This window comes from Candoia aspera, chromosome 13 (assembly GCF_035149785.1).
Source record: "Candoia aspera isolate rCanAsp1 chromosome 13, rCanAsp1.hap2, whole genome shotgun sequence".
In the NCBI taxonomy this organism is placed as follows: Eukaryota; Metazoa; Chordata; class Lepidosauria; order Squamata; family Boidae; genus Candoia; species Candoia aspera.
Window position 1 is genome coordinate 141778 of NC_086165.1, and position 20344 is coordinate 162121.

The window sequence follows — 20344 nt, forward strand, 5'->3', positions numbered from 1 at the left end:
TGTTGGGGCAGGGTGAGGGGAAGTTCTGCTCAGCAGCCAGGAAGCAAGCCCCAGTCGCCTCCCTTTCTGGGGTGGGTCTTGGAAGACGCTTGGCTTCCACCTGCACAAGCAAACAATGCCCCTGGAGTTGAAAGCATTCCTAGGAGGTCATCTAGTCCAACCCCTGACCACCACCCTTATACCCTTCTTGCTCTCGCTGGGGCTAGAAGGGGACATTGGCGGAACTCCCGTCAGTTTCACCCTGGCTCCCCACCATCCCCATTTGATAAGGGTCACAAGGGAGCAGTGGCAGCAAACAGCCTCAGCCTTGGGAGATATCCAGTGGAGTACTCCAAACGGCTGCATTTACAGGGGATGCTTTTCCGCAGGACACAGGAAGCAAGCACCACACCGGCGCATTTCCAGAGAGAAAGGCCCAGAGCGCCTCCCTGCTGGGGAAAGGGTGGAGCAGAGGCCTTGCATACAGCGCATTGAAGGGTGGCGTATGGGCTGCAGGGCATGGCGGGTGCCAGCATATTTGTGAAAAGGCTGCTTTGGATAGGCTGGGGGTGGAGGGTTCACTTTTCAGCCTCTTGCCCTAAGAAACCATTCACAACTCACTCTTGCACTGGGGCAAGCGGGAAGTGCGCAACAGCCTCGTGGAAAGGCCGTCGTGCAACAGTGCAGAAAATTTGTAGGATTTTTTTTCTCTTTACCTCTGTCCTGTGCACCTTCCCCCTTTGGCCAGTCTTATGAGGGAACCGTAGTGATCTTTCAACATCTGGTTTAGGTGGGCATTTTGTTATTATTAGAAACCACATTAAATCCCTTGTAGCGGCCAGATTGTCCGGCTCCATATACCCTTCCGCCTCCTGGAATATCTGTGGCTTTGCGGTGAGACAGTTTAGGCTAACAGGAAATGTACCTGTTGCGCCTGGCGAGACACCTCAGAATGGTGATAGGTTTGGTTAGTAAATGCACAGCAAGAGGAGAGGTTCCCTTCACTTAAGAGAGGGAAAGCTGAACTTGGTGCTTCCAAGGGCCACGCTGAGCTTGGATTCAGGCTGCTTGCTCTCCTTAACGAGAACTGTAGCCGGCAGGGAGATGGGCAGCTTGGCTGCAATCCACTCAAAAGGAGGACTGGTTGAGTGCTGCTGGAAGCAAAACACAGAATCCTTGGATATCCATCTTCATCGAGCACAGCTCCTGGCCTCCACTTCCAGAATTGGAAAGCTGCCGCAGCACCCATGTGCCACAGAGGAAGCCAAATGATCTGCCAGTGGTCAGCTGACACCAGCAAGTTGGGTATTACAGTTGGCATGGCACGATTGGCTAGCACATTGCTACTTTTTGAAATACCCAGAGCCCAGGTACACAACCCTAACCCTAAAGGAGGCATGGAGCACCCTCAGCCCTTTCTGCAAATAGTCTTGCTGGGCTGGGGGGAAGAGCCAGGAGGCACCTGGAGGTTTGCCATTTCATGGATGATCTGTCTAAGCAGATCCTGCCTAGATGCAGCAGCCAAACCCCTCTGACCACCTCCGAAGCACGTGAGACGCTGCTCCCCACCTCTTTCCTATCACACCACAGCAGGAGAAGGGAAACCAGTGGGTTGCGTCGGCTGTAGTGCTTGCTGCCAGAGGACCTTCTGGGGCCAAGTCGTCACTTAGGCTGCTGAAAGGCCCAGAAAGTGCCTGGAATGATTGGTGGATCCGTGTGCTCTGTGCAGTGAAATGGGGGTCAGCCCTGCATGCAAATCCATCCCTTTGTTCAAATGGGTCCCTGAAGGCAGCCCTGCTTTCGCTGCACTAGCGCAGTTGGCTCAGCCTGAGACTTCCACAGCCACCCGGCCAAAGGCCATGACCGTCATACAAACACCTTCAGCCAGTAGTGAAGGGAGATACCTGCTGGAACTCCCCCCACTGCGCCCCAAGCAAGCCTGTGGACAGACGCGGCTGGGGAAGGAGAATCCCACTGGGCGTCCGGTTACCTTTGGCAGCCGCTTGCGTACTCGGGCTCCTGCAGTGCCAGATCCAGTGTGGCTACAGGACTCGCACAGCAATACGTCAGCGAACACAGAGCGGTTCTGAAAATTAGGCAGCTATCAGTTGTGAAAGTCCAGTATGATTTATTTCTCCGGAGCTAAAATGTTGCCAGGAGACTATAATCTTATTTATTTACGGCTACCGCTTTATTCAACCTTTGTATTGTCTTGTGTCCATTACAGAACATGAAAAGCACAGGTTATGCAAGAGCACAGACTATATGAATTTACACTTCAAAGTGAAATGGTTTTATAATGAATATGTGCAGGAGCTCCCCTCCTTCAGAAACACAGTGCCTGAGTACTCTCTGTAAGTGGGGTGGGGATGGGGGTGCACGGGGAGAGGGAGGGTTGGGCTGGAGCTTTCATTTCTGGCTGAGCGTAGGCACCTTTCGGTCTTCGTCCAGCTCCACCTTGAAACGAGAACCCCGGAAGATGGGTGCATTTAGAACTTCAAAGAAGTCTGGCATCTTTCCTTGACTTCTTGTTTCCCGCAAAGATGCAATGAAGAAATTATTGTTCATGTCCCCATCACTGCTCTGAACAGAAGCTGGTTGGAGAGATTCTCTGAGGGGAGAGGCAGGGGACCATGGTCGGTTAGCCCCCGCTTGTGCAGGAGGCAGAGGAGGCGGCTCTCCTGGCCTCGGCCCACACACGGCATTTCCCTTTCCAGACCATCCCCCCCGCCCCAAAATGTCAGGTGCAGCTTCCTGCTGTGACCATTTACAGAACAAGAGAAAGGGCCACTAAGCCAGCCTGCTTTCTACCCCCCGTGTGCAAAAGGCTGTCCCATCATGGTGGAAAGGGGTGCGATTATATGTCTGAGACAAGACACATCCATTTGCACCAGCACTGACCCATTTCACTCTGAGTGTGCAGCCCTAAAGTGAATTTAAGGGAACCTGGTTTTAAGAGAAAACCCACCCACATGCATGTGTCCAATCCTAGGTGGTTTGAGCCGTTTGTCATGCAGTGGCTAGAGGAAAATGAGGATGTCTCCATGGAATTCCTCCACGGCGCATTGGGAAGGGACAAGAAAGATGGGGTGAGCAGAACCACAAAGTGAAGGCTGTCACCACCCCCATGGCCCTAACCCCACCTAGACGAGGCCAGCCGTTTCCCATAAAAAGGGAGCAGAGAGCAGAACAATCAGGAACCTTGGCCCCATCACAAGAAAGGAAAGGGAGCTGCTGCTGTAGCACCAAAGTTAGCAGGAAGATCCCTTGAGAGATTACTGCATTACAGTCCCTCTAAGCAGTAGATTTTGTGGTTATTTCCAAGGCCCCCTTTCTTCAGATCCAGTCCTGCAGAGCTCTCTGTTACTCCAAAGTGGTAGCACAGCCACATCTTTGAGAAGAAACAGCTCCTTATACCAGGCTTCTCCACAGTGTATTGTTTCTTCTTGTCCCTGCAGTTCCAGCCCACATCAGACCATGCTCTCTTCTCTTGCTCAGTGGTAGATGTCTTCACGCAGCTCAACCAGAGTTTCGAGATCATAAAGAAGCTAGAGTGTCCTAATCCTGAAGCACTTTCTCATCTCATGAGAAAATTTGCAAAGGTGGGTGCTGTTGTGTTGTATTGCTGGAGCCTAATTCGATCTACATGTGAGAGTGGATCACAACAGATTAAAGTGGATGTTCTACCTTGTGTCTTTTGGAAGAATGCTGGAGGTGGCCCCACATTCTTGCTTTTCATCCTGTCAAATGGTATCTCATTTTTCTAGCCCTGTGACATATCAGAATAAATCTCAAGGCAAAAATGTTCTCTAAGATAGCTGTGATCTGTCTAGAGAACTAGGAATCCATAAGACTTAAGGAATGCTTGGGGACTTCAAGGGAAGAAGTCAAAAGATGCCAGCTTGGCAGCATCCCAATTATGATCCAGCAGCAAAGCAATCTCTCTGGGTGCATCCAGGCACAGAAAGCCATGGCTTTCTAATGTGGTTTCAGTTGAGGCCAAGTAGTATTGTTGGAAGAGAGATGGGTTACCAGAATACAAGAGCGAACAGGATCAGGAGCCCAGCATCCTGTTCTGCTGAGACCAGCCAGATGCCTTCCTGCTCTGCACCCTCCCACCCAGCTCATGTGAAGAGGGCCTCTGAACGTGAAGGCATTTCATAGTTCTTATTAGTCTGCATGCCACAGATTTTCTCATTTCTTTCTGAAGCTACCTAGGGTGGCAGCAGCTTCACAGCTTCTATTTGCTTTTTAATGCATTTGTGTGTTGCCCCCTAACAGGTTTGTCTGGGCAGCTTACAAGAATTAAATTATTAATTAAAATTAAAAATAGTGTTTAAATGCAGCAAAGAAGATAAATCAACATGAAATGTAACATTGCCACTCAGAAGAAAAAAACCAAACTCGAACACACTGATTTTAAAAGGAGAGATCAAGAGAAGTTATTAAAAGGCCTGAGTGCATAGAGGCATCTTCATTTGATGGCCAGAGAGGTGCCAGGCCAGCTTTTCAGGGAAGAGGTGCTACAATTGGGACTGCTTCTGCTGGGAGGTGCCTGTTTCCCTGTATTGAATCGAAGCACTCACTTGTACCTGTAGGAAGGGGCTCTTGTGATGTGCCCTCTGCCTTTTTCCCCCTAACTCTCCCCCCGTTCGGCTTTAGTAAATGGCCTCCCTGGGCTTCAGCAGTTTTAGCCAGAAGAGAGATTTTTTTTGGCTCTTCCTGGATCCTCCTTTGTAAATCACTTTCCAGAAACTGCTGTTTAGGATACATTATGTTCTGTAAGAATTTTGGGGTGGTTACCACCTGTGTAAGGAACATCTTTCTTATAGCTTCTGCAGCAAAGAAGGATGCAGAAGCTCACAGTGCTCTACTGAGGGCAAGTTGAGGGTGAAGATAGGACTCAGCTTTGTTCCACCCAACCCTGAGAATGGCCCAAACTATGCAGCCTTTTAGATCCTTCCCTGAATAGCTGTGCTGCTCCACAGTAACTCCTTTCTTTTGTTCTAGATAATCCATAAAGTGCTTACTCAGTATGCTGCAATTATAACAAAGGATTTCAGCTCTTATTGTGATAAGGAAAATGTGGTGAGCAAAGTTTGATTGTTACTTTTTCAAATTTAATATTGTGCTTTGCAACCTTTGTATGATCAATAAGGAATTGAATAGCACAAGGGGAAAAGAGGGGGATAGGTTCTACAGCTGAAGAACCCTGCTTTGTGCTCTGCTATCACCTTCCTTGGTATTTTAAGATCTCTTTTGTTTTACTGATTAGTAGCCCAGAAGGCAGTTTTGCAGGCTAAGGTAGCAACCAACACTCAGCCAGACCCAGCCTTGCCATAGCAATAATCATCCTGCGAAAGGATGCTATCTCAAAGGATGCTCTTCCTTTCCAGAGCCTTCAGTAACTGGCTAACCGAAGGTATTGTCCAGGCACTGTGTGTCTTGCAGCTGCTGATCAGCAGATGCATATCCCATGACCCCTGGGCATGGATATTATTTATCCCCAAAATAAAAGTTGGCCTGTCGGTTGAAGACACCTCCTCCCAAAGTGTACTACCATCTTCCCTGTCACAAAGTCCTCATCAAGACAGGCTGAGAAAGTCAGAAGTGGCGCTGAACACAGAAAGCAGCCATAGACAACTTGAGTCTGTAGAAGCCAACTGAGATTCACCTGAGGCCAACTGTAGGATGGAGGGGTGTTGCCAGAAAAAGAAGAAGATCCAGTTGGTTTGAAGGAGGCCCAAGAATTCAGGACTTCTTTAGGACTGAGATGTCAGTCAAGGAATTAGTGATTGCTACCCATAAGGCTTTTCTTGTTGGTATGACCCATCCCCAGCCATGTTTTAGGATGTCTTGATTCCTGTCTCTTCCTGTCTGAAAGGTAGAGGGATTGTCTTGGCCTGATGCTTCACAGCAGTCTCCTAACTTTAGGACTGGGCACTTGGCCAAGAGCTGCGCATCCTCACTGCCTCTCCAACAGGGCAATTTGTCACTCTGTTCATCAGCAGACACAGCTGTCTGGTGGGTGGAGAGCCAGCTGATTCCCCCCAACAGGGTGGGAGTCCAATGGCTTCTTGTCTTCTGATTCTGAGGAATCCATGACATGCAGAACTGGTGGGTCCAGAGAAAGGGTGGGGTGTTTTCAATACACAAACCTGTTTTCCTACAAGGCATCAAGGGGGTTGCTGCATTTGGCTGGACAGTCCCTAGAAAGGGAGAGAAGGTCCCTTCCTCCCAGGTGCGGTACTAATTTTGCCATGGAGATGGAGAACTTTCCTTTGGTCATCTTCCACCCTGTCTTTCCTCTTGAATTTCCTTGGGAGGTCCTACTGCTTTATGATCCCATCCCTGGAAGGAAAGGATGCTCCGTCCCATTCAGGTGTTTCTTCTCATTTTTCAGTCCTGCCCGCCCAAACGAGGGCAAACAGCTCTCAGGGTACCTACCATCCACTGTAGAAAAATAACCATCATCATAGGTGCGAGGCTCTGCTTAACTCACAGTCAGATGAGGCAGGATCAGGGTCATGGAAGCAGGGAGTCAGAACAGCATGCCTGGTGGTGGAAACCGCCAGTGAGAGAGAAGTGGCACCAAACCTGAGCTGATCACTCAGATGGGAAAGGCAGCACCTTGCTGTGCGTGGCAGAGCCACAGGCCAGCACAGACCAGCCCTCCTCGAGGACAGAGCTGTTCATTTTCCAACAAGCACAAATCCTGTTCCCTGCATAGCATCCTTCACTTCTGCATCGCATCTTTGGACCATTCAGGGATTTAGGTAATCACCAGGAAGCAGCACTTTGGGGGGTTTCCACGTCTGCCTGTGGCCCTTCTGAAAGCAATAGGCTGCCCAGTAAGACTGACTGGACAGTGCCCACATGCAGAGACATTCCAAGGTGCTGCAGGAAAGTGCCTGAGGATGAGTGAAAGAAGAGATATGCAGGTGCAAACTGGTTTCTGAGCATTGCTGCAAAGACATCCTGCTCATGCTGGCAGGAGGAAGTCTGGCAGCTGATTTTTCAAGGGAGGGGCAAGCCCTATGCCACTTCACTAGGAAGCCTCAATCCCCAGGCTGGAGAACACAAGTCAGGGAGAAAGGGCCAGGATGCTGGAAACCGTCTTTCTGTCTTACAGCCACGTCCTCGAGCAGGGTTTGCTTTCTGATGCCCTTAAACCTGTCCCAAATGGTGGGAATGGCATGGCTGAATGAAGTGAGAGGAACGGGGAGCCCTTTGCTCGGCGTGTCCGCCGTGCACCTCTTCCTTCCAGCTCCTCATTCGGTAGGGTGGCTTACACGCCTCCAGGTAGTCTTCTAGGACTTCTCAGCCAGTCTTGATGCTCCTTTTCCCAAACTTTGTGGTGTCCTGCCCAGTCAGTTCTCTCTCACCAAACTAAGGCGGCTTCCCTCCTTGTGGTTTCCAGCCCTGTATCTTGATGAACAACATTCAGCAACTGCGAGTGCAACTTGAGAAGATGTTCGAAGCCATGGGTGGCAAAGAGGTGAGTAGTCAGCTGCCGCCTTGAATACTGAACTCTTCCCAAGCGTTTGACAGCTGAGAAGAGGAAGGAGGGCAGCATCTGTGCCACAGAAAGTGCCCTGGGAGTAACTGGCAGGATGGCCAATGACTGGCAGATCATGAGTAGATCTCCCCCAAGCCTCCTTGGGTTCCACGCCTGTGAATCTGCGGGCATGGTGGGGAGCATCCCCATTTGCTTGCTCAAGTAGGTGGCCTCTCTTCCTCGGGGTGGTGTTTTTTTAAGCCCGGCTCAACTGTCAGAGGCCACAGGCAGCTCCTCCCCGTTTACTGCTCCTAGAGACATGTCAGGTCTGGCTGTTTTACCCCTGGGGGACTAGGCCATTTGAGGGACCTCTTGTTGCTAGTGTTTCTGTGTTTTGGAGGTGTGAGGGGCAAAATGGCACAGTTTTTGTCTCTTCCAGTCCCCTAAGGCAAGGAAGAAGAGATCTAAAGCCATTGGCTCCTTCCCACTGCAACGGTGCCACAAGAGCCTTCTGCCCTCCCAGGCGAAAGGGCTTGTCCTCTTTCCTGGCCAAAAACTGAGAGATGTGATACCACCCCAGATCTGCACCTCATTCCCTGGTTCCTCCTCTGCTGTTGCCCTCCTGCCCTGCCATGAGGCAGGCAGGGAAGTCAGGCAGGTGGGCAAGTTCATCCCGCTGTCTAGGGGTAGCCTTCTCTGGGCTCCTTGCTTGGCATTGGTTTGCTCCCAGTCCTGTCAGTCACAACTTGGGCGGGGAGTGGGGGCATGCCCGTGCTTGTCTGTAATGTGTCGTCCTGTCTTTGTCTACTGCCTGTAATTCGCCATCCCTGAGAAGAAGCAAGAAGGCAAGCACTTTTCCTACGAGGTTTGTGATGCCAAGCTCTCTCGCGTGTCCTGTTTCCAACCACCCATTTGGGGCGCAGAAGAGTTGCGTGGGCGAGGTCTATGGGTTTGTGTGTGGAAGGGGTGTCTGCAGAGGTGTGCAGTCCTCAGAAAGATCCTCTGGACTGCCCAGTCTGTGCTCCACTTTTCAGTGGGCAGAAAGTGGGCTTCTGGGTGCACAGAGTGAGACTGTTGGCTTTCAGAACGAAGCTGCGGCTTAACTGACTCCTCTCAAACCAACTGGGCAAGAGGAAAGACCCCACCTTAGATGGTGCACGTTAAGCCCACTGAAGAGGGGTGGGGAGAATGGCAGCAGACACGGCCTTTAATATCTCCGCGGACAAGTGCAAGTGCGCAGGCTCACTCTCCCTTATGCATGTGTATACACACACATGCACACAGGCCTCCAGCCTGGTTTGCAAAATTTCCTGGGGCTGAATACATTTGGCATCTCCCCTCTCCTGTGTTCAGGCAAGGGATGATTGGTTCCCCGGATCCCACCCCCCCAGCCTCACTAACCGGCTACGGAGCAGCACTCGTCTCCCCCCACCTCAGCGGAGGGGCCCTCAGTCCAACCCAGTAGAAGCTCCCTGGGAGAACTGGGGTGCCTATGGAGTCTGGGGCAGCCCTGGGTTCAAGCCAGGAAGCTGTTGGCCGGGCAAGAAGTTTGTCTCCTGCGACCATGGCTAGGAGGGAGGAGCTGCCTGACAGATGGCCTCTGCCCCACATCCCAGAGCTGAGGGAGGCTGCAAGGAGCTTGTTCATCAAGCATGTGGCAGCGTGAGAGCAGCTCAGCCTCATGTGCCCATCTCGGCTGAAGCAAGAGATTAAGGGGCCTCCACCGTTTGCTGGGTTCAGCTCCTCCTGCCCCCCACCCCCCCTTTACCTCATGCAACTCTAGGCAGCGTCCTCCAGTGCCCCAGCACACAAACAGGAGTACACCTGAAGGGGAACACCAGCATCTAGTACAAGGCTGAGAGATCTCTGGGAGAATGTTGGCATGCCCCAAGTGCTGTTCATCAGTGAATTTGGCAGGGAGGAGGGCGAGGTCCCCTCCCCACCCCACCCCCACAGTCTCTGAGTCAGCCCCTGGGAGGTTCACAATCGGGCGGGCCATCGCTGCCCTTGCATGGAGCCCCTCCCCTTCCTGAGGGCTCTCTGTGCTCGCCAAGAGGTGCTGCCTCTGTGGCTCACCTGGTATGCGAGACTGGTAGGAGGCACGTGGGCACCAAGCATGCCTGAAGCACACCAGGGGCGGCCAAACGCTGTTGGGGGACAGAGTGGGCACAGGCACACCCATCCTGGGGTGCTGGGACACCTTCCTCTCTGCATATCCTTCCCCTAGAAGTGGCATGAACTCCAAGAATTCCTTGCACACGTTTCATTGCTGAGTGCTTGGCTTCTACCCACTATTAATGCAAAACAGCGTGGAAACTCCCCACCATGATTCAACTGGCTGCAAAAACGGAGTTGTGGGGGGGAGAAATGGGCTGCTTTGTGGAGCCCCAAGGTGAGGGCACCCCGGCTCAGTAGAGTGTTGACTTCTGGGGCCTTGTGGGAGTTGCCCTTAACGGGTCCACCTTGCCTCCCTGAACTGCAGATGGCCCTGCTGAAGGCAGAGGAGGGGGAGGGAGCGGACCCTTTGCGTCTTGGCCAGAGGAAGCTGCTACCTGCGGCATCTGCAGGAGACCATTTAAGACCCGTGGGATGTTCCCCTTTCAGCCCAAGAGGTGCTGGATTCCACGTTCGTTTTCCATTAATGCCATCTGATTGATGGGTATTTCATCTCTCTCCCTGCTGAATGTGCCGGAGCATGGATGCAGGGGAGACGGAGAGGCTAACCTCACCCGTGTCTTCTTTTCAGCTGGACCCCGAGGCCAGCGTGGTCTTGAAAGAGCTGCAGACCAAGCTCAGCGGCGTCCTAGACGAGCTGAGTGTGGCATACAGTGCCAGGTAAGGCCATGCTCCTGTGCACCAGGGCCACCACCTACTCCCCATCCTGCAGATCCAGGGCCACGGCTCACCCCTCACCTTTTCCTGGAGGCCTGGGAACACCTGTAGAAAGGGGAAAGTTGCCCCAAAGGGCAGCTTGCGGGCTCCATTGGAGAACCGTACCTGCATTTGTGTGGCTCTGGGGAGGCCCGGCCATTGGGACCAAGTGCACAGGGGTTGGGGTTTCTCTAAGCTGGATGGAGCTTTGAGCCTGCTTGAAAATAGCTTTTATTTAGTGGTGGCTGTACGAATAGCTTTAGTCTGGATAAAGTAGATGGTTTATAAGCAGCTTTTTAAAACAGCGCTGCTTTATGCATTCTGTGGTTCTGGTTTTGTTATGCATATACGTGATACTGTTTCCCATTTTAATACCCTGACTTGTAAGGGATTTTCCTAAAAGTCAGATTATTAAAATATTCCATGGAAAGAAAGTGAGGTTTCCAGATGCAAAACTGTTCCACTTCGGCCTCAAAGGGACAGGAAGGGAAGGGAAGGATGAAACGGGCACCTAGAGGTGACGGTGCTGGTGCTGGTGTTCTGTTTTGCAAAGGGCTTCCAGTCCAAACAGTCCTAGGAAACCCCAGCCAAGGCAGCCTCCCCCACAGGACACACCTGTCCTTGGGTAGCCTGGTCCCTGCCTGATGAGACCATTCAGCTCACTCTGTGGCTACCAGGCCTGGGGGTGGGGAGGGCCACAGTGTGTCAGATGGACGGGGGTGGGGGCGGGGCGGCAGCAGGGGGCATCTCACGTGTCCTTCCTTCCGTCCTCCTTCCTGTCCGGGTCCTCTTAGTTTCCAGCTTCTCATTGAGGACTGCGTGACACAAATGAGTGTGGAGTTAAACCGGCTGAGAGGAAACGGAGCAGCGGGCAGCCGGAGCAGCAGTGCCGTGCAGGCCGAGATTGTGCTGCGCCCCTTGATGGATTTCCTTGACAAAATGTAAGCACAGGAGGCGGGCGCCTGATGATCTGGCACGTGCAACAGACAGTGCTGCAGCCGGGCAGAGCGGGGGAGGCACCGATGCTCAGCCTGAAGCCTCTGCCCGGCACCCACCCCGATGCTTCGACCCCCCCCTCTCGGGTGAGGCCTTCCTGCTCTCCAGCCCTCCCTTTGTTGCTCCCTCCCCCAACCCTCTGGCTTGCCATAGGTGGCAGGTCCTCCTGGCGCTTCCCCTGTGCCTCAGGGTAGAGGAAGACCAGGGTCTCCTGCCCAGGAAACTCACCCTATCTCCTGGGCAGAGGGCTGAGCCGCAAACATCCATCCTGCACAGTCCTCAGGGACTGGGGAGATGAGGGAGCAGCTGTGCTTTCCCTGAGAAGGCCTCATCCAGCACTCTACGTCAGGGGCTCACCTGCTTGTGGATGCTGCTAGCTGACATGGTCAGAACGTGCGGCTTGGCACGAGACTAAAATGGTTTCGTTTCTTCGCAGCTTAAGTACCTCAGCAAAAATCTGTGAGAAGACTGTTCTGAAGCGGCTTTTGAAAGAGCTCTGGAAGTTGGTCCTGAGAAAAATTGAAAGGCAGATTGTACTCCCACCCCTGGCAGACCAAACTGTGAGTCTCCAAGCCACCCCAAACCTATGGGCAGCTCCTTTTTTATTCAGCCATAAAAAAGTAAAAATTTGGCCTGCCAGCCCTCGCAAGGGAGGTGCTCAGGTGTCCAGCAGATGTTCCAAAGACAGAGCTCCTTCTGCAAGAGGAAATGGGGGTACCTTCTTTTTCTCTCTCTGGCGTTTAAAGAGGAGGGCTGGTGGTTGGGTTCAGAGCTGGCTGCTGCGGAGCTGTGCCTTTCTTTCGGCCAGCTGATGTGGAGGGCAGAGGGAATGGCCTTAAAGGGCAGGAGGAAGAACTGCTACCAAGGCAACAGTCAGATAAGAAGGGCCTGAGCCCAGGCCAAGGAAATAACGTAAGATGCTTAGATTTGTCTATACCTTGTTGGGCTGGCAGTTCCCTCCTGGAACGCTCAGCCGGCAGCCTGGAAGCGCCCTCTCCACGTTGGCTGCAGGGGATCCTTCCCTGGAGCAGAGGGCAGTGAAGGCACCTGATGGTCCAGAGACCTCACCATGCCCGGAGGTGAGGATGGCCCTTGGAACTGTGCCTCATCTTCCCCTCTTTGGCTTCTCCTCAGGGCCCTCCAATGATTCTCAGCGCAGCCAAAGATTTCAGCCAGTTGTCGAAGCTGAAGGTAAGTGGGTCGGGGTGGCAGAGAGACACAGAGTGGCACAGTGGCCACCACCATGGGGCGCGTTGCATGCCTGAAGTGCTAGAGTTGGTCTTTGTGGTGCAGATTCCCCTGCCAGAGGTACAGCAGTATCCAGAACGGTGCACAATCTGAAGTGCACACGTGCAGAGACACCCACGCGTCTCCCTCTGCACACACGAGGTCTTCCAGCTGAAGGATCTATCTCCAGCTCTCCCATCCCAGGACTTCTCTGTGGCCTCAGTTTGCCATTGTCCTTGTCTGCAGCAGCAGCAGCAGCAGGGGACTCAGAGGAAGAGTGTGGAGGAGGCCAGAACTGCTGCTTCTGCTGCTTGAGGCGGAAGGGGGCAACCCTGTGCCCTTCAACTGGCATGGAAGCAAGTTCATGAATGGTAGCTTCTCCCCAGTGAAACGGTTCAAACTTGCTCTGGGTTTGCTGCTAATGCAGGTTCATCACAGCAAACGAGGGACCTTGTCCCCATTGCTCAGTCTCCTTGGTGGGCAGCCTCCACCACCTTGCCCATGCCCCTCCCACCCTGCCCCACTTTGTCCTGGCTGCGGCCACAGAGGGTGTGGCCCCTCTCGCCGTTTTGAGCTGCAGCCGCCGCCTCAGTTCCTGCAGCAGGCAGAAGCTGCTGGTGCCTGGACCCCGTGTGTGCAGTCGCCATTTTCTTTGTGTTAAGGGGTTCTTTGAGGGAGTGGCAAGAGCTGGGAGCAGTCTGGCCAGATGCCTTTAGGAACCCACAAGATGTAGCAGGAGGTCATGGCCCTGTAACTCAGAGGTAGCTGCTCCTGAACCCAGAGGCTGATGGCCCTTGTGCAGCCTCTCCTCCTCCGTGAACGGCCCATCCATCTTAGCCCATGGGGCTGCTTCTTAGAGACTCAAGACTACATATTGACGGGGGTGTCTCTCCAGGGAGGCACAGGCACCTTTCCCTGCACACAGGGAAGTTAACGCTTTGTGGAACATCCAGTTGCAAGAAGGTGTGTTGCAGGCACAGGGTGGGAGTATGATCAGTGAAGACTTCTGTGCAGGCAGATGTCCCACCGTACCCCCAGAGCTCCTCAGCTGCTGACCAGCATTGTTTTTTTCAGGACCACGTCATTGGAGAAGAAGCAAAAGGCCTGACTCTGGGGCAGTGTGCAGTAATGGAGGTGGTTCTGACCACCATTAAGGTAGAGTGGGAGGGGGGTGCCCAGCGGGCGCAGCCACGGTGGCCACTTCTCCTTCCTGTCTGTCCATCTGTCCAGCCTCGTCGAAGCCCCTGTGTCAGACACTCAAGAGCACCAGTCCGGGCAAGGGTTCCTTTCCTCGGGACCTGGTAATTCGTTGACTTGAATTTTAAACGGCACCATTTAAATAGTCCACCATTAACAAATGCAATTAGCTTTCTCTTTTAGTAGCAAGAGGAGGCTACAAAACTAGCTTGGTTAATTTAAAAATACCTCAGCCCGTGCTGAAAGTGAGAAGGTCAGGACAAATTAAGAGCCCCGCAGGATAAAAAGTTTTCTTGCCCTATTGTGGTTAAGAGGGAGAGAGACGGGTCTCTCTCAGGGAAGAGTCCCTTTTCTGTTGCCCCCAAACCTCTGTCCTGTTTTCCCCAAGAATCATTTTAGAAGCCGTTCCAACTCTTCATCTTGCACTATGAAATCCATCAAGTGGGAAAACGTAGAATTGCCACATGAGTTTGAAAATGTGGTAGGAATAGCAGCAAGAAGTGTAGAGAAAAATGCTGCGTCTGCCCTGATTTCTTTCTCTAGCACGGGAATATAACAGATCAACAGCAAATTTCAGAGGGCTACAAGCCAGCTTGCATAACCCCTCTTGTTTGCATAATGGCTTTCTGCATTTATGCTTTTTATTGCGCACCTGAGAGTGCTGTCACATACCTTGTGTTGTCTTGGTGGGCTCACTTTCAGCGCTGGTCAGGTCAGGCACGTGGGGACCCAGTTCTCAGGCCGTAGGTCCTGGATCATGGGGGGGTGGGGGGGTTGGGCCAGTGCATGTGTAAAAAGCTGGATCCAGCCGGTTCTGGGGTTGCAGGAAGTTGTGTTTAACACTAAACAGGCTGGGACTGTTTGTGGCTGGTCAGCTGTTTCATACAAACAGGGATAAGAGCTTTAATGGAGAGTTGAGCCTCCCTCCCAGCTGCTGGCCCAGGAGAGGATCCTGCAGAAATGGGCTCCTCCTTCTTCACCCACAGCTCTCTTGGTTCGGCCAGAGTGTCTGTGAGGGTGTTTCCCCCAGGGCAGCACCTGGCTGAGTCGGACTTGTCCTGTCAACACTGTGCCAGTTGCTCCTGGCTGTGCAGGTTTGTCATCTTTCAAAGTAATCTTCCTGCTTAATTGTCGGTTGAGCTGATACATTTTCCCTGACTGAGGAAAACTGGCTTTGTGTACCTGGCACTTATTCCTCACGTTCTTGTTCCCTCCGGTGTCCGAGCAGCTCAGAAGCAAAGAAATAATCTTTGGGGCCCTGGAGCAGGTGGGTGAATTCTCATCTCTTTGCCCTTTTTAGCAATATTTTCATGCTGGAGGAAGTGGGCTGAAGAAGAGCTTCCTGGAGAAAAGTCCAAACTTGCAGTCTCTGAAATATGCACTGAATCTTTACACGCAGACCACAGATGTTCTGATCAAGAAATTCATCGACAGCCAGACTTCTCAAAGTGAGTGAGTGGGCAAATGCACGGGCCTTTCTTCGGAGTTTCATGGCCAGCAGCCCATGGGGGGGAGGGGGCATGAGGGGACTGGGCTCTTCCTGCTCAAAGACAGTTTGCAGCATTTTTGTTTTGCCAGTCCCAGTGCAAAAAATGTCACTTTGGGTTAGGGTTTCTGACTTGAGCCTTGACCAGATCTAAAAAGATATTATTTAGCTTTTTTTGGGCACAGAGTATGTCTTCTCCAGGATGACTCCCTCAGAGATAGGCCCATTGGCTGTGCCAAGATATGATGGCCCCTGGTTGGAATGGGGAATGACCAGGAGGTAACATGTGATAATGCGCACAGTACCACCACTGAAAAGCCTTGAGAGGCCCTGGGGAAAGTCCTCCTCCTAATGCTGCTCCAAGGACAGAGCACCTTCAGTTCTGGGGCCTGGCTCACTGTGGTGTTTCAGTGGTGCCACCACAGTTCCAAGGAGGCATTAAGGCTTGGCTCTGGCAGTGCAGCTGTGAAGCTGTACCAAGGAAGTCTTTTGCCCCTTGCTGAAATGTGTGGCCCCACTGCAGCTTAGGGGGTGAGTTAGATCAGTGTCTCAGTCTTGAACAAGAAAGATGGAGATTGTGACAATGGCATCACAGCAACACTTCCTGTCTTCTTGGCATGCTGGCTCACATCCAATTCTGGTCCCTGCTTTTGCAGGGAGAGCGTGGCCTCCCTTAACATACCGTCTGGACAGTGATGAATGAGCTTTATCGAAAGGCTGTGCCTCTAAATTAGCATCAGCAGCAGTGTTGGCTGATGAGCAGGGAGGGAGGGCTGCTTTCTGACTTGAGCCAGGCAGGCTTCCAAATGTTGTCCCAGGCGCTTCCCTAGGGCATCACCCCACCCATCTTCTCACCTCTGCCATGCAGTTGATCAGCATGAAAATCTGGCCTCCCTGTACTCCGAGCAAATGTTCTTTCTTTGCCATCGTGTGTGGAGACTCTCCGCTGACTGCATTGTAAAGGCTGAATATTGTCCTGCTCTAGGCTCTCCCCTGAAACTGGGAGGACACAGCCTGAGCTCAGCAGGAAGTTGAGCCTTTGTGTTCACTACAGTCTTCTCCAGGGCACTCCCTTCCTCATCTCCAGGGCCAGACCAACTTGTTTGTTCTCTGTTTCAGTTTCCTGAACTGCTGGAGTGGCTTCCTGCAGACTATCATTGGGCTTAGCCTGGTGGTTGCAGGTGGTGGGCTGGTGCTGCTTAGGCTCCTGTTGATGGAGGAAAAGATGATAGAAAAAGCAGCAGCTGCCCTTGCTCAAGGACCCTCAGATGATCTGGCTTCCAAGAGGCACTTCCATCTACACATACACCTTTCCTGCTGGAGAGATACAAGAATGTTGATGGAAAACAGGAAAGTTGCACTTTCCATGTTACCCAAGTAAATCCTCATGCCCTTCCTAAGGCTTTTCCATCCCAGTGCATTTGTTCTCAGCTCTGAGCAATTAGTTTTTCAAGTGCCTCTATGTAAATTACTTCCCACAGTGCCAGCCTTCAGTTGTGGCCCAAATCAGAGTTCTGGGCACTGTCTCCAGGTCACAAACTTCCTTCTGTTGCAGATCAAACAACAGACAACACAGTGGGGGAGATTAATCTCCAGGTGGATCTGGCAACACATCCTGCAACTGGCGAGCATAAAGTCACTGTCAGAGGTATGCTTCGCAGGGCCTCCTTGGCACAAATCCAGCCCTGCCCTCCAAGAAGACACAGGCTTCTCTCGGCACGCTGTCCTCTTTAGTTTTCAGCTGCTTTGGGATGGGCAATTGAAAAGGGCCCAGGAGGGGTGGTGAAGGATAGCGAGTCCTTCTGTTTCATTTGCTAGAACTCAGTTTTGTTTTCCTCTTCGTTCAAAGCCAGGATGTGGTGGCTGGGAGGTCTTTAACAATAGCTGCTGCATGACTGGGTCACCTGTGACCATTTGCTGCCAGCACACAAGGATGAATAAGTGTCTCAGGCCATGACTGTCTTGGTCAGTCGTGCTGTCTGATTAAAGCAATTGGCTAAGAGGCAGCATCATTTCAACCCCTGGCATCAAAAGAGAGATGACCGGGGACACGACGTGCTTTTTCCTCTCCTGGCTATTCTCCAGCCAGATTCCCATCACCGCCAACCCCACCCCCCTGCCTTTTGCAAACCCAGCTCATCCTCTCAGCCCTTCCTCTTTGGATCAATCCATGAAGTAAGATGAAGAGGAGAGGTTGGGTGGGTGGGTCCATGAGCCCCACCATATTGTGAAATGGGCCTGCCTGTGGTCACCATTGCCGTTTGCAGTTGTAGCAATTGACAACCTCCGCTGGCGGACTGGCGCCACGTTCCGCCCCTTCGTGGAGGTTTGCCTTCTGGGGCCCAGCCTGAGCAACAAGAGGAGGAAGCATGGCACCAGGAGCAAGACCAACACGTGGTCCCCAAAATACAACGAAACATTCCAGTTGTAAGTGGCCTTTGCTGCCCGAGTGGCTGAGCCCTCCCCGAGTGGCTGGCTGCCCTGTTTCTGAATCACTGTCTCTCCCGTCTCCCTAGTCTTCTGAGCGGCGAGGAACAGCCTGATGCTTATGAGCTGCACCTCTCCGTGAAGGACTACTGCTTCGCCAGGGAAGACCGGCTCATCGGCGTGGCCGTGGTCCAGCTGCGAAGCCTCCTGGAGAGAGGAGGCTGTGGCTCTGCATGGCACCCCCTGCTGAGAAGCATCTGTTTGGATGAGGCTGGGCTGACCATCCTGCAGGTTCTTTCTCAGAGGACCAGCGACGAAGTGGCAAAGGAGTTTGTCCGGCTCAAGTCAGAAACACGGTCCATTGAAGAAATGGCCTGATTCTCCATGCAAGGAAATGCAAAGTTCCAGCCCCAAGATCCTTGCCCTGTCTCATTAATGTCTGAATCGTGCATGTGTGTGCAACTCTGTGGGAATGTTTGACTGTTTCTGTGTTTGCCAGAACATAAATTACTATGGTTGCAAGGTACGTCCAACAGCTGTCAATCTTTTCTACGTGTTCAGGTTCTTGAGGAAAAAATGGAATTGTTCCATTGAAGTGCCAAAACTGCAGTGAAGAGCAAAACTATGAACAGCATCTTTTGAGATACTGATTTTGTCTCATGACGGCCCCTTCCTCGTTGCCACTTCTCGTCTCCATTAACTGTCCTGCTGCCCACGCAATGTCATGTTACTGCAGACCCACCTCTCCAGCATCACTCTGGATGCTTGGCCTTATTTCCTCCCATTTTATGCAAAGCCCATTAAGTCTTGCTTCTGAAATCCTTTTTCTACCATCTACAGGTGCAGTTACTTCAAGAAAGTGTTTGTAATTTTATAGTTGCTGATTTAAAGAAATGATTTTTTGCATACAAACTTTTAAAAAGTGGAAATGTTTTATGCTGACCATTTTTTTCCCAGTCTTTCATATTTACCACTGTGAGGAAGAGCTGGCAGAGCAAGTTCTCAAGAAGTCTGGCCACGTTTATTATGGATGCTTAATATCTTGAGATAAGTTTGCTCTCCAGAGCCACCAAGGTAATACCGTATTTGTATTAAGGAGTAATTTTGTCCCTGGATTCAGGGCTTCGCAGATGGGTCCTGGGTGTACGTAATCTGTTCTCTGAGCAAAGGCTCCCCGGGGTATCTTGCTTCCTCCTTTGTGGCCCAATGGAAGAAGAGGAAGATGAGGCACCTGGGGCAGGACCCCTGGAGTGAGGAAGGCAGGCTGCCAAAGGATGCCAGCAGCCCTTGGCTCGAGGCCCTTGGAGTGTGAGGAGGATTCCCAGGGAGTGAACGTCAGTACAGTGTGCTAGTTTCCCAGGGTTGTGTTGTGTGAAAGGTGTTGGACTATACAGGGTTAATTAGATGGAGCGTGCTGGTGAGTGGTTTCCATCAAGAAGCAATTTTGCTGTTAACATTTCTCACTCTGGCTGTTACAGATGTTGTTTTAGATTCTTAGCTGAAATCTCAGTTAAGTGCTTTCTTATTTTTTATTTTCATAAAAATTCAAAGTTTCTACTTATGCAACATGCCTATGTCCTGCATGGAGACAAACATCCATGTGATGTAAATATATTTCATGAGAAATTATAAAATAAAGCCAGAAGAAACTATTCCTCATTGTTCCTTATTGGCCCATCAGCTCCTCCCAAGAGGCCCTCGAGCAACCCAGTGAAGCCGCTCTGAATCTTCGTCCCTTTACCAAGACCGGAAGACCCTGGAGAGAATCACAGCTAGGCGCCAGGACCTACAACAGGCTCCATGCACAACCAGGTCTCCAGCCTTGCCAAAACGGAGCAGGTTGGGTGTGGGAAATTGTGCCGAGTCTTGGAGAGGCCAACCTTTCGTTATACGCAGTTGCCCCATGGTCCTTCTGCTGTGCTCCTTTTGGAAAAATAGGCTGTTTGTTTCTCAGTCTTTTAAAAAAAGATGAGACCGCAGTGAAGAGGGAGAACCAGACCTTGCTGTCCCCACAGGTGCCCCAGTCGTATGAATCCCCAGGAGGGGTGGCAGTTCGTGAGTGGGGTGGTGAGGGGAGGCCAGCTGGGCCTTTTGAGTCCTGCAAGGCTGTGCGGGGCTTGGGCCAGGGAAGGCTCAGGTTCCTCAGCACACAAGGAGGCACCTGCACATGCAGGTAGGCACTTCCCGCCAACTCTCCCTTCCCGCTGCCCGGCAGGCTGCTGCTCCCCAGTTTCTTTCAGTTCCAATCTCCGGAGCTTAAATTAAGCAGAAGCAGCAAAAGACGCCTGGCTGCCTCAGTCCTGTTGATTGGATCCCCTGATCCGCCCCCAGCCTCAACAGGTAGTATAATCTCTGCTTCCTATTACGGTTTGATTCTCTTCCATGGTGGGAGAGGGACAACAGGGAGCCTGGGTTGCTGATGGAACGGCCATGCCCTCCTCATGCCTCTTGCTCCCTCAAAGGCAGGGAAGGCTGCAGCCCCAGGGAGGAAGGTTGGCCTCTGGAACTCGGTTGGCTCCCTCCGGCCCCGGAAAGCATTTCTCCTGGCCAGAGATGAGAGGCTTTGCCCTTGCGCCTTCTGTTGGGGGTAGCTGGCAGACCACGCCTGGTGGAGCGGCAGGAAAGGAGGTTCCTGGCTTCGCTTGTGGCAGCCCGCTGAGCAA

General features: G+C 52.2%; 1 protein-coding gene across 1 annotated transcript in view; it reads left to right on the forward strand.

The window, feature by feature from the left end:
• UNC13C (unc-13 homolog C) overlaps positions 1-19335 on the forward strand; it is a 58427-nt gene extending 39092 nt beyond the window's left edge. Inside the window, exons 18-31 of the mRNA XM_063314469.1 lie at positions 2207-2333; positions 2972-3068; positions 3438-3581; positions 4990-5067; positions 7400-7477; positions 10224-10312; positions 11143-11289; positions 11781-11904; positions 12479-12535; positions 13646-13726; positions 15069-15216; positions 16810-16902; positions 17522-17681; positions 17771-19335. Of these exons, the coding sequence (XP_063170539.1) occupies positions 2207-2333; positions 2972-3068; positions 3438-3581; positions 4990-5067; positions 7400-7477; positions 10224-10312; positions 11143-11289; positions 11781-11904; positions 12479-12535; positions 13646-13726; positions 15069-15216; positions 16810-16902; positions 17522-17681; positions 17771-18059 (1712 nt within the window). The 3' untranslated portion in view covers positions 18060-19335. The remainder of the gene's footprint in view (positions 1-2206; positions 2334-2971; positions 3069-3437; positions 3582-4989; positions 5068-7399; positions 7478-10223; positions 10313-11142; positions 11290-11780; positions 11905-12478; positions 12536-13645; positions 13727-15068; positions 15217-16809; positions 16903-17521; positions 17682-17770) is intronic.
• The last annotated feature ends 1009 nt before the right edge of the window (positions 19336-20344 follow it).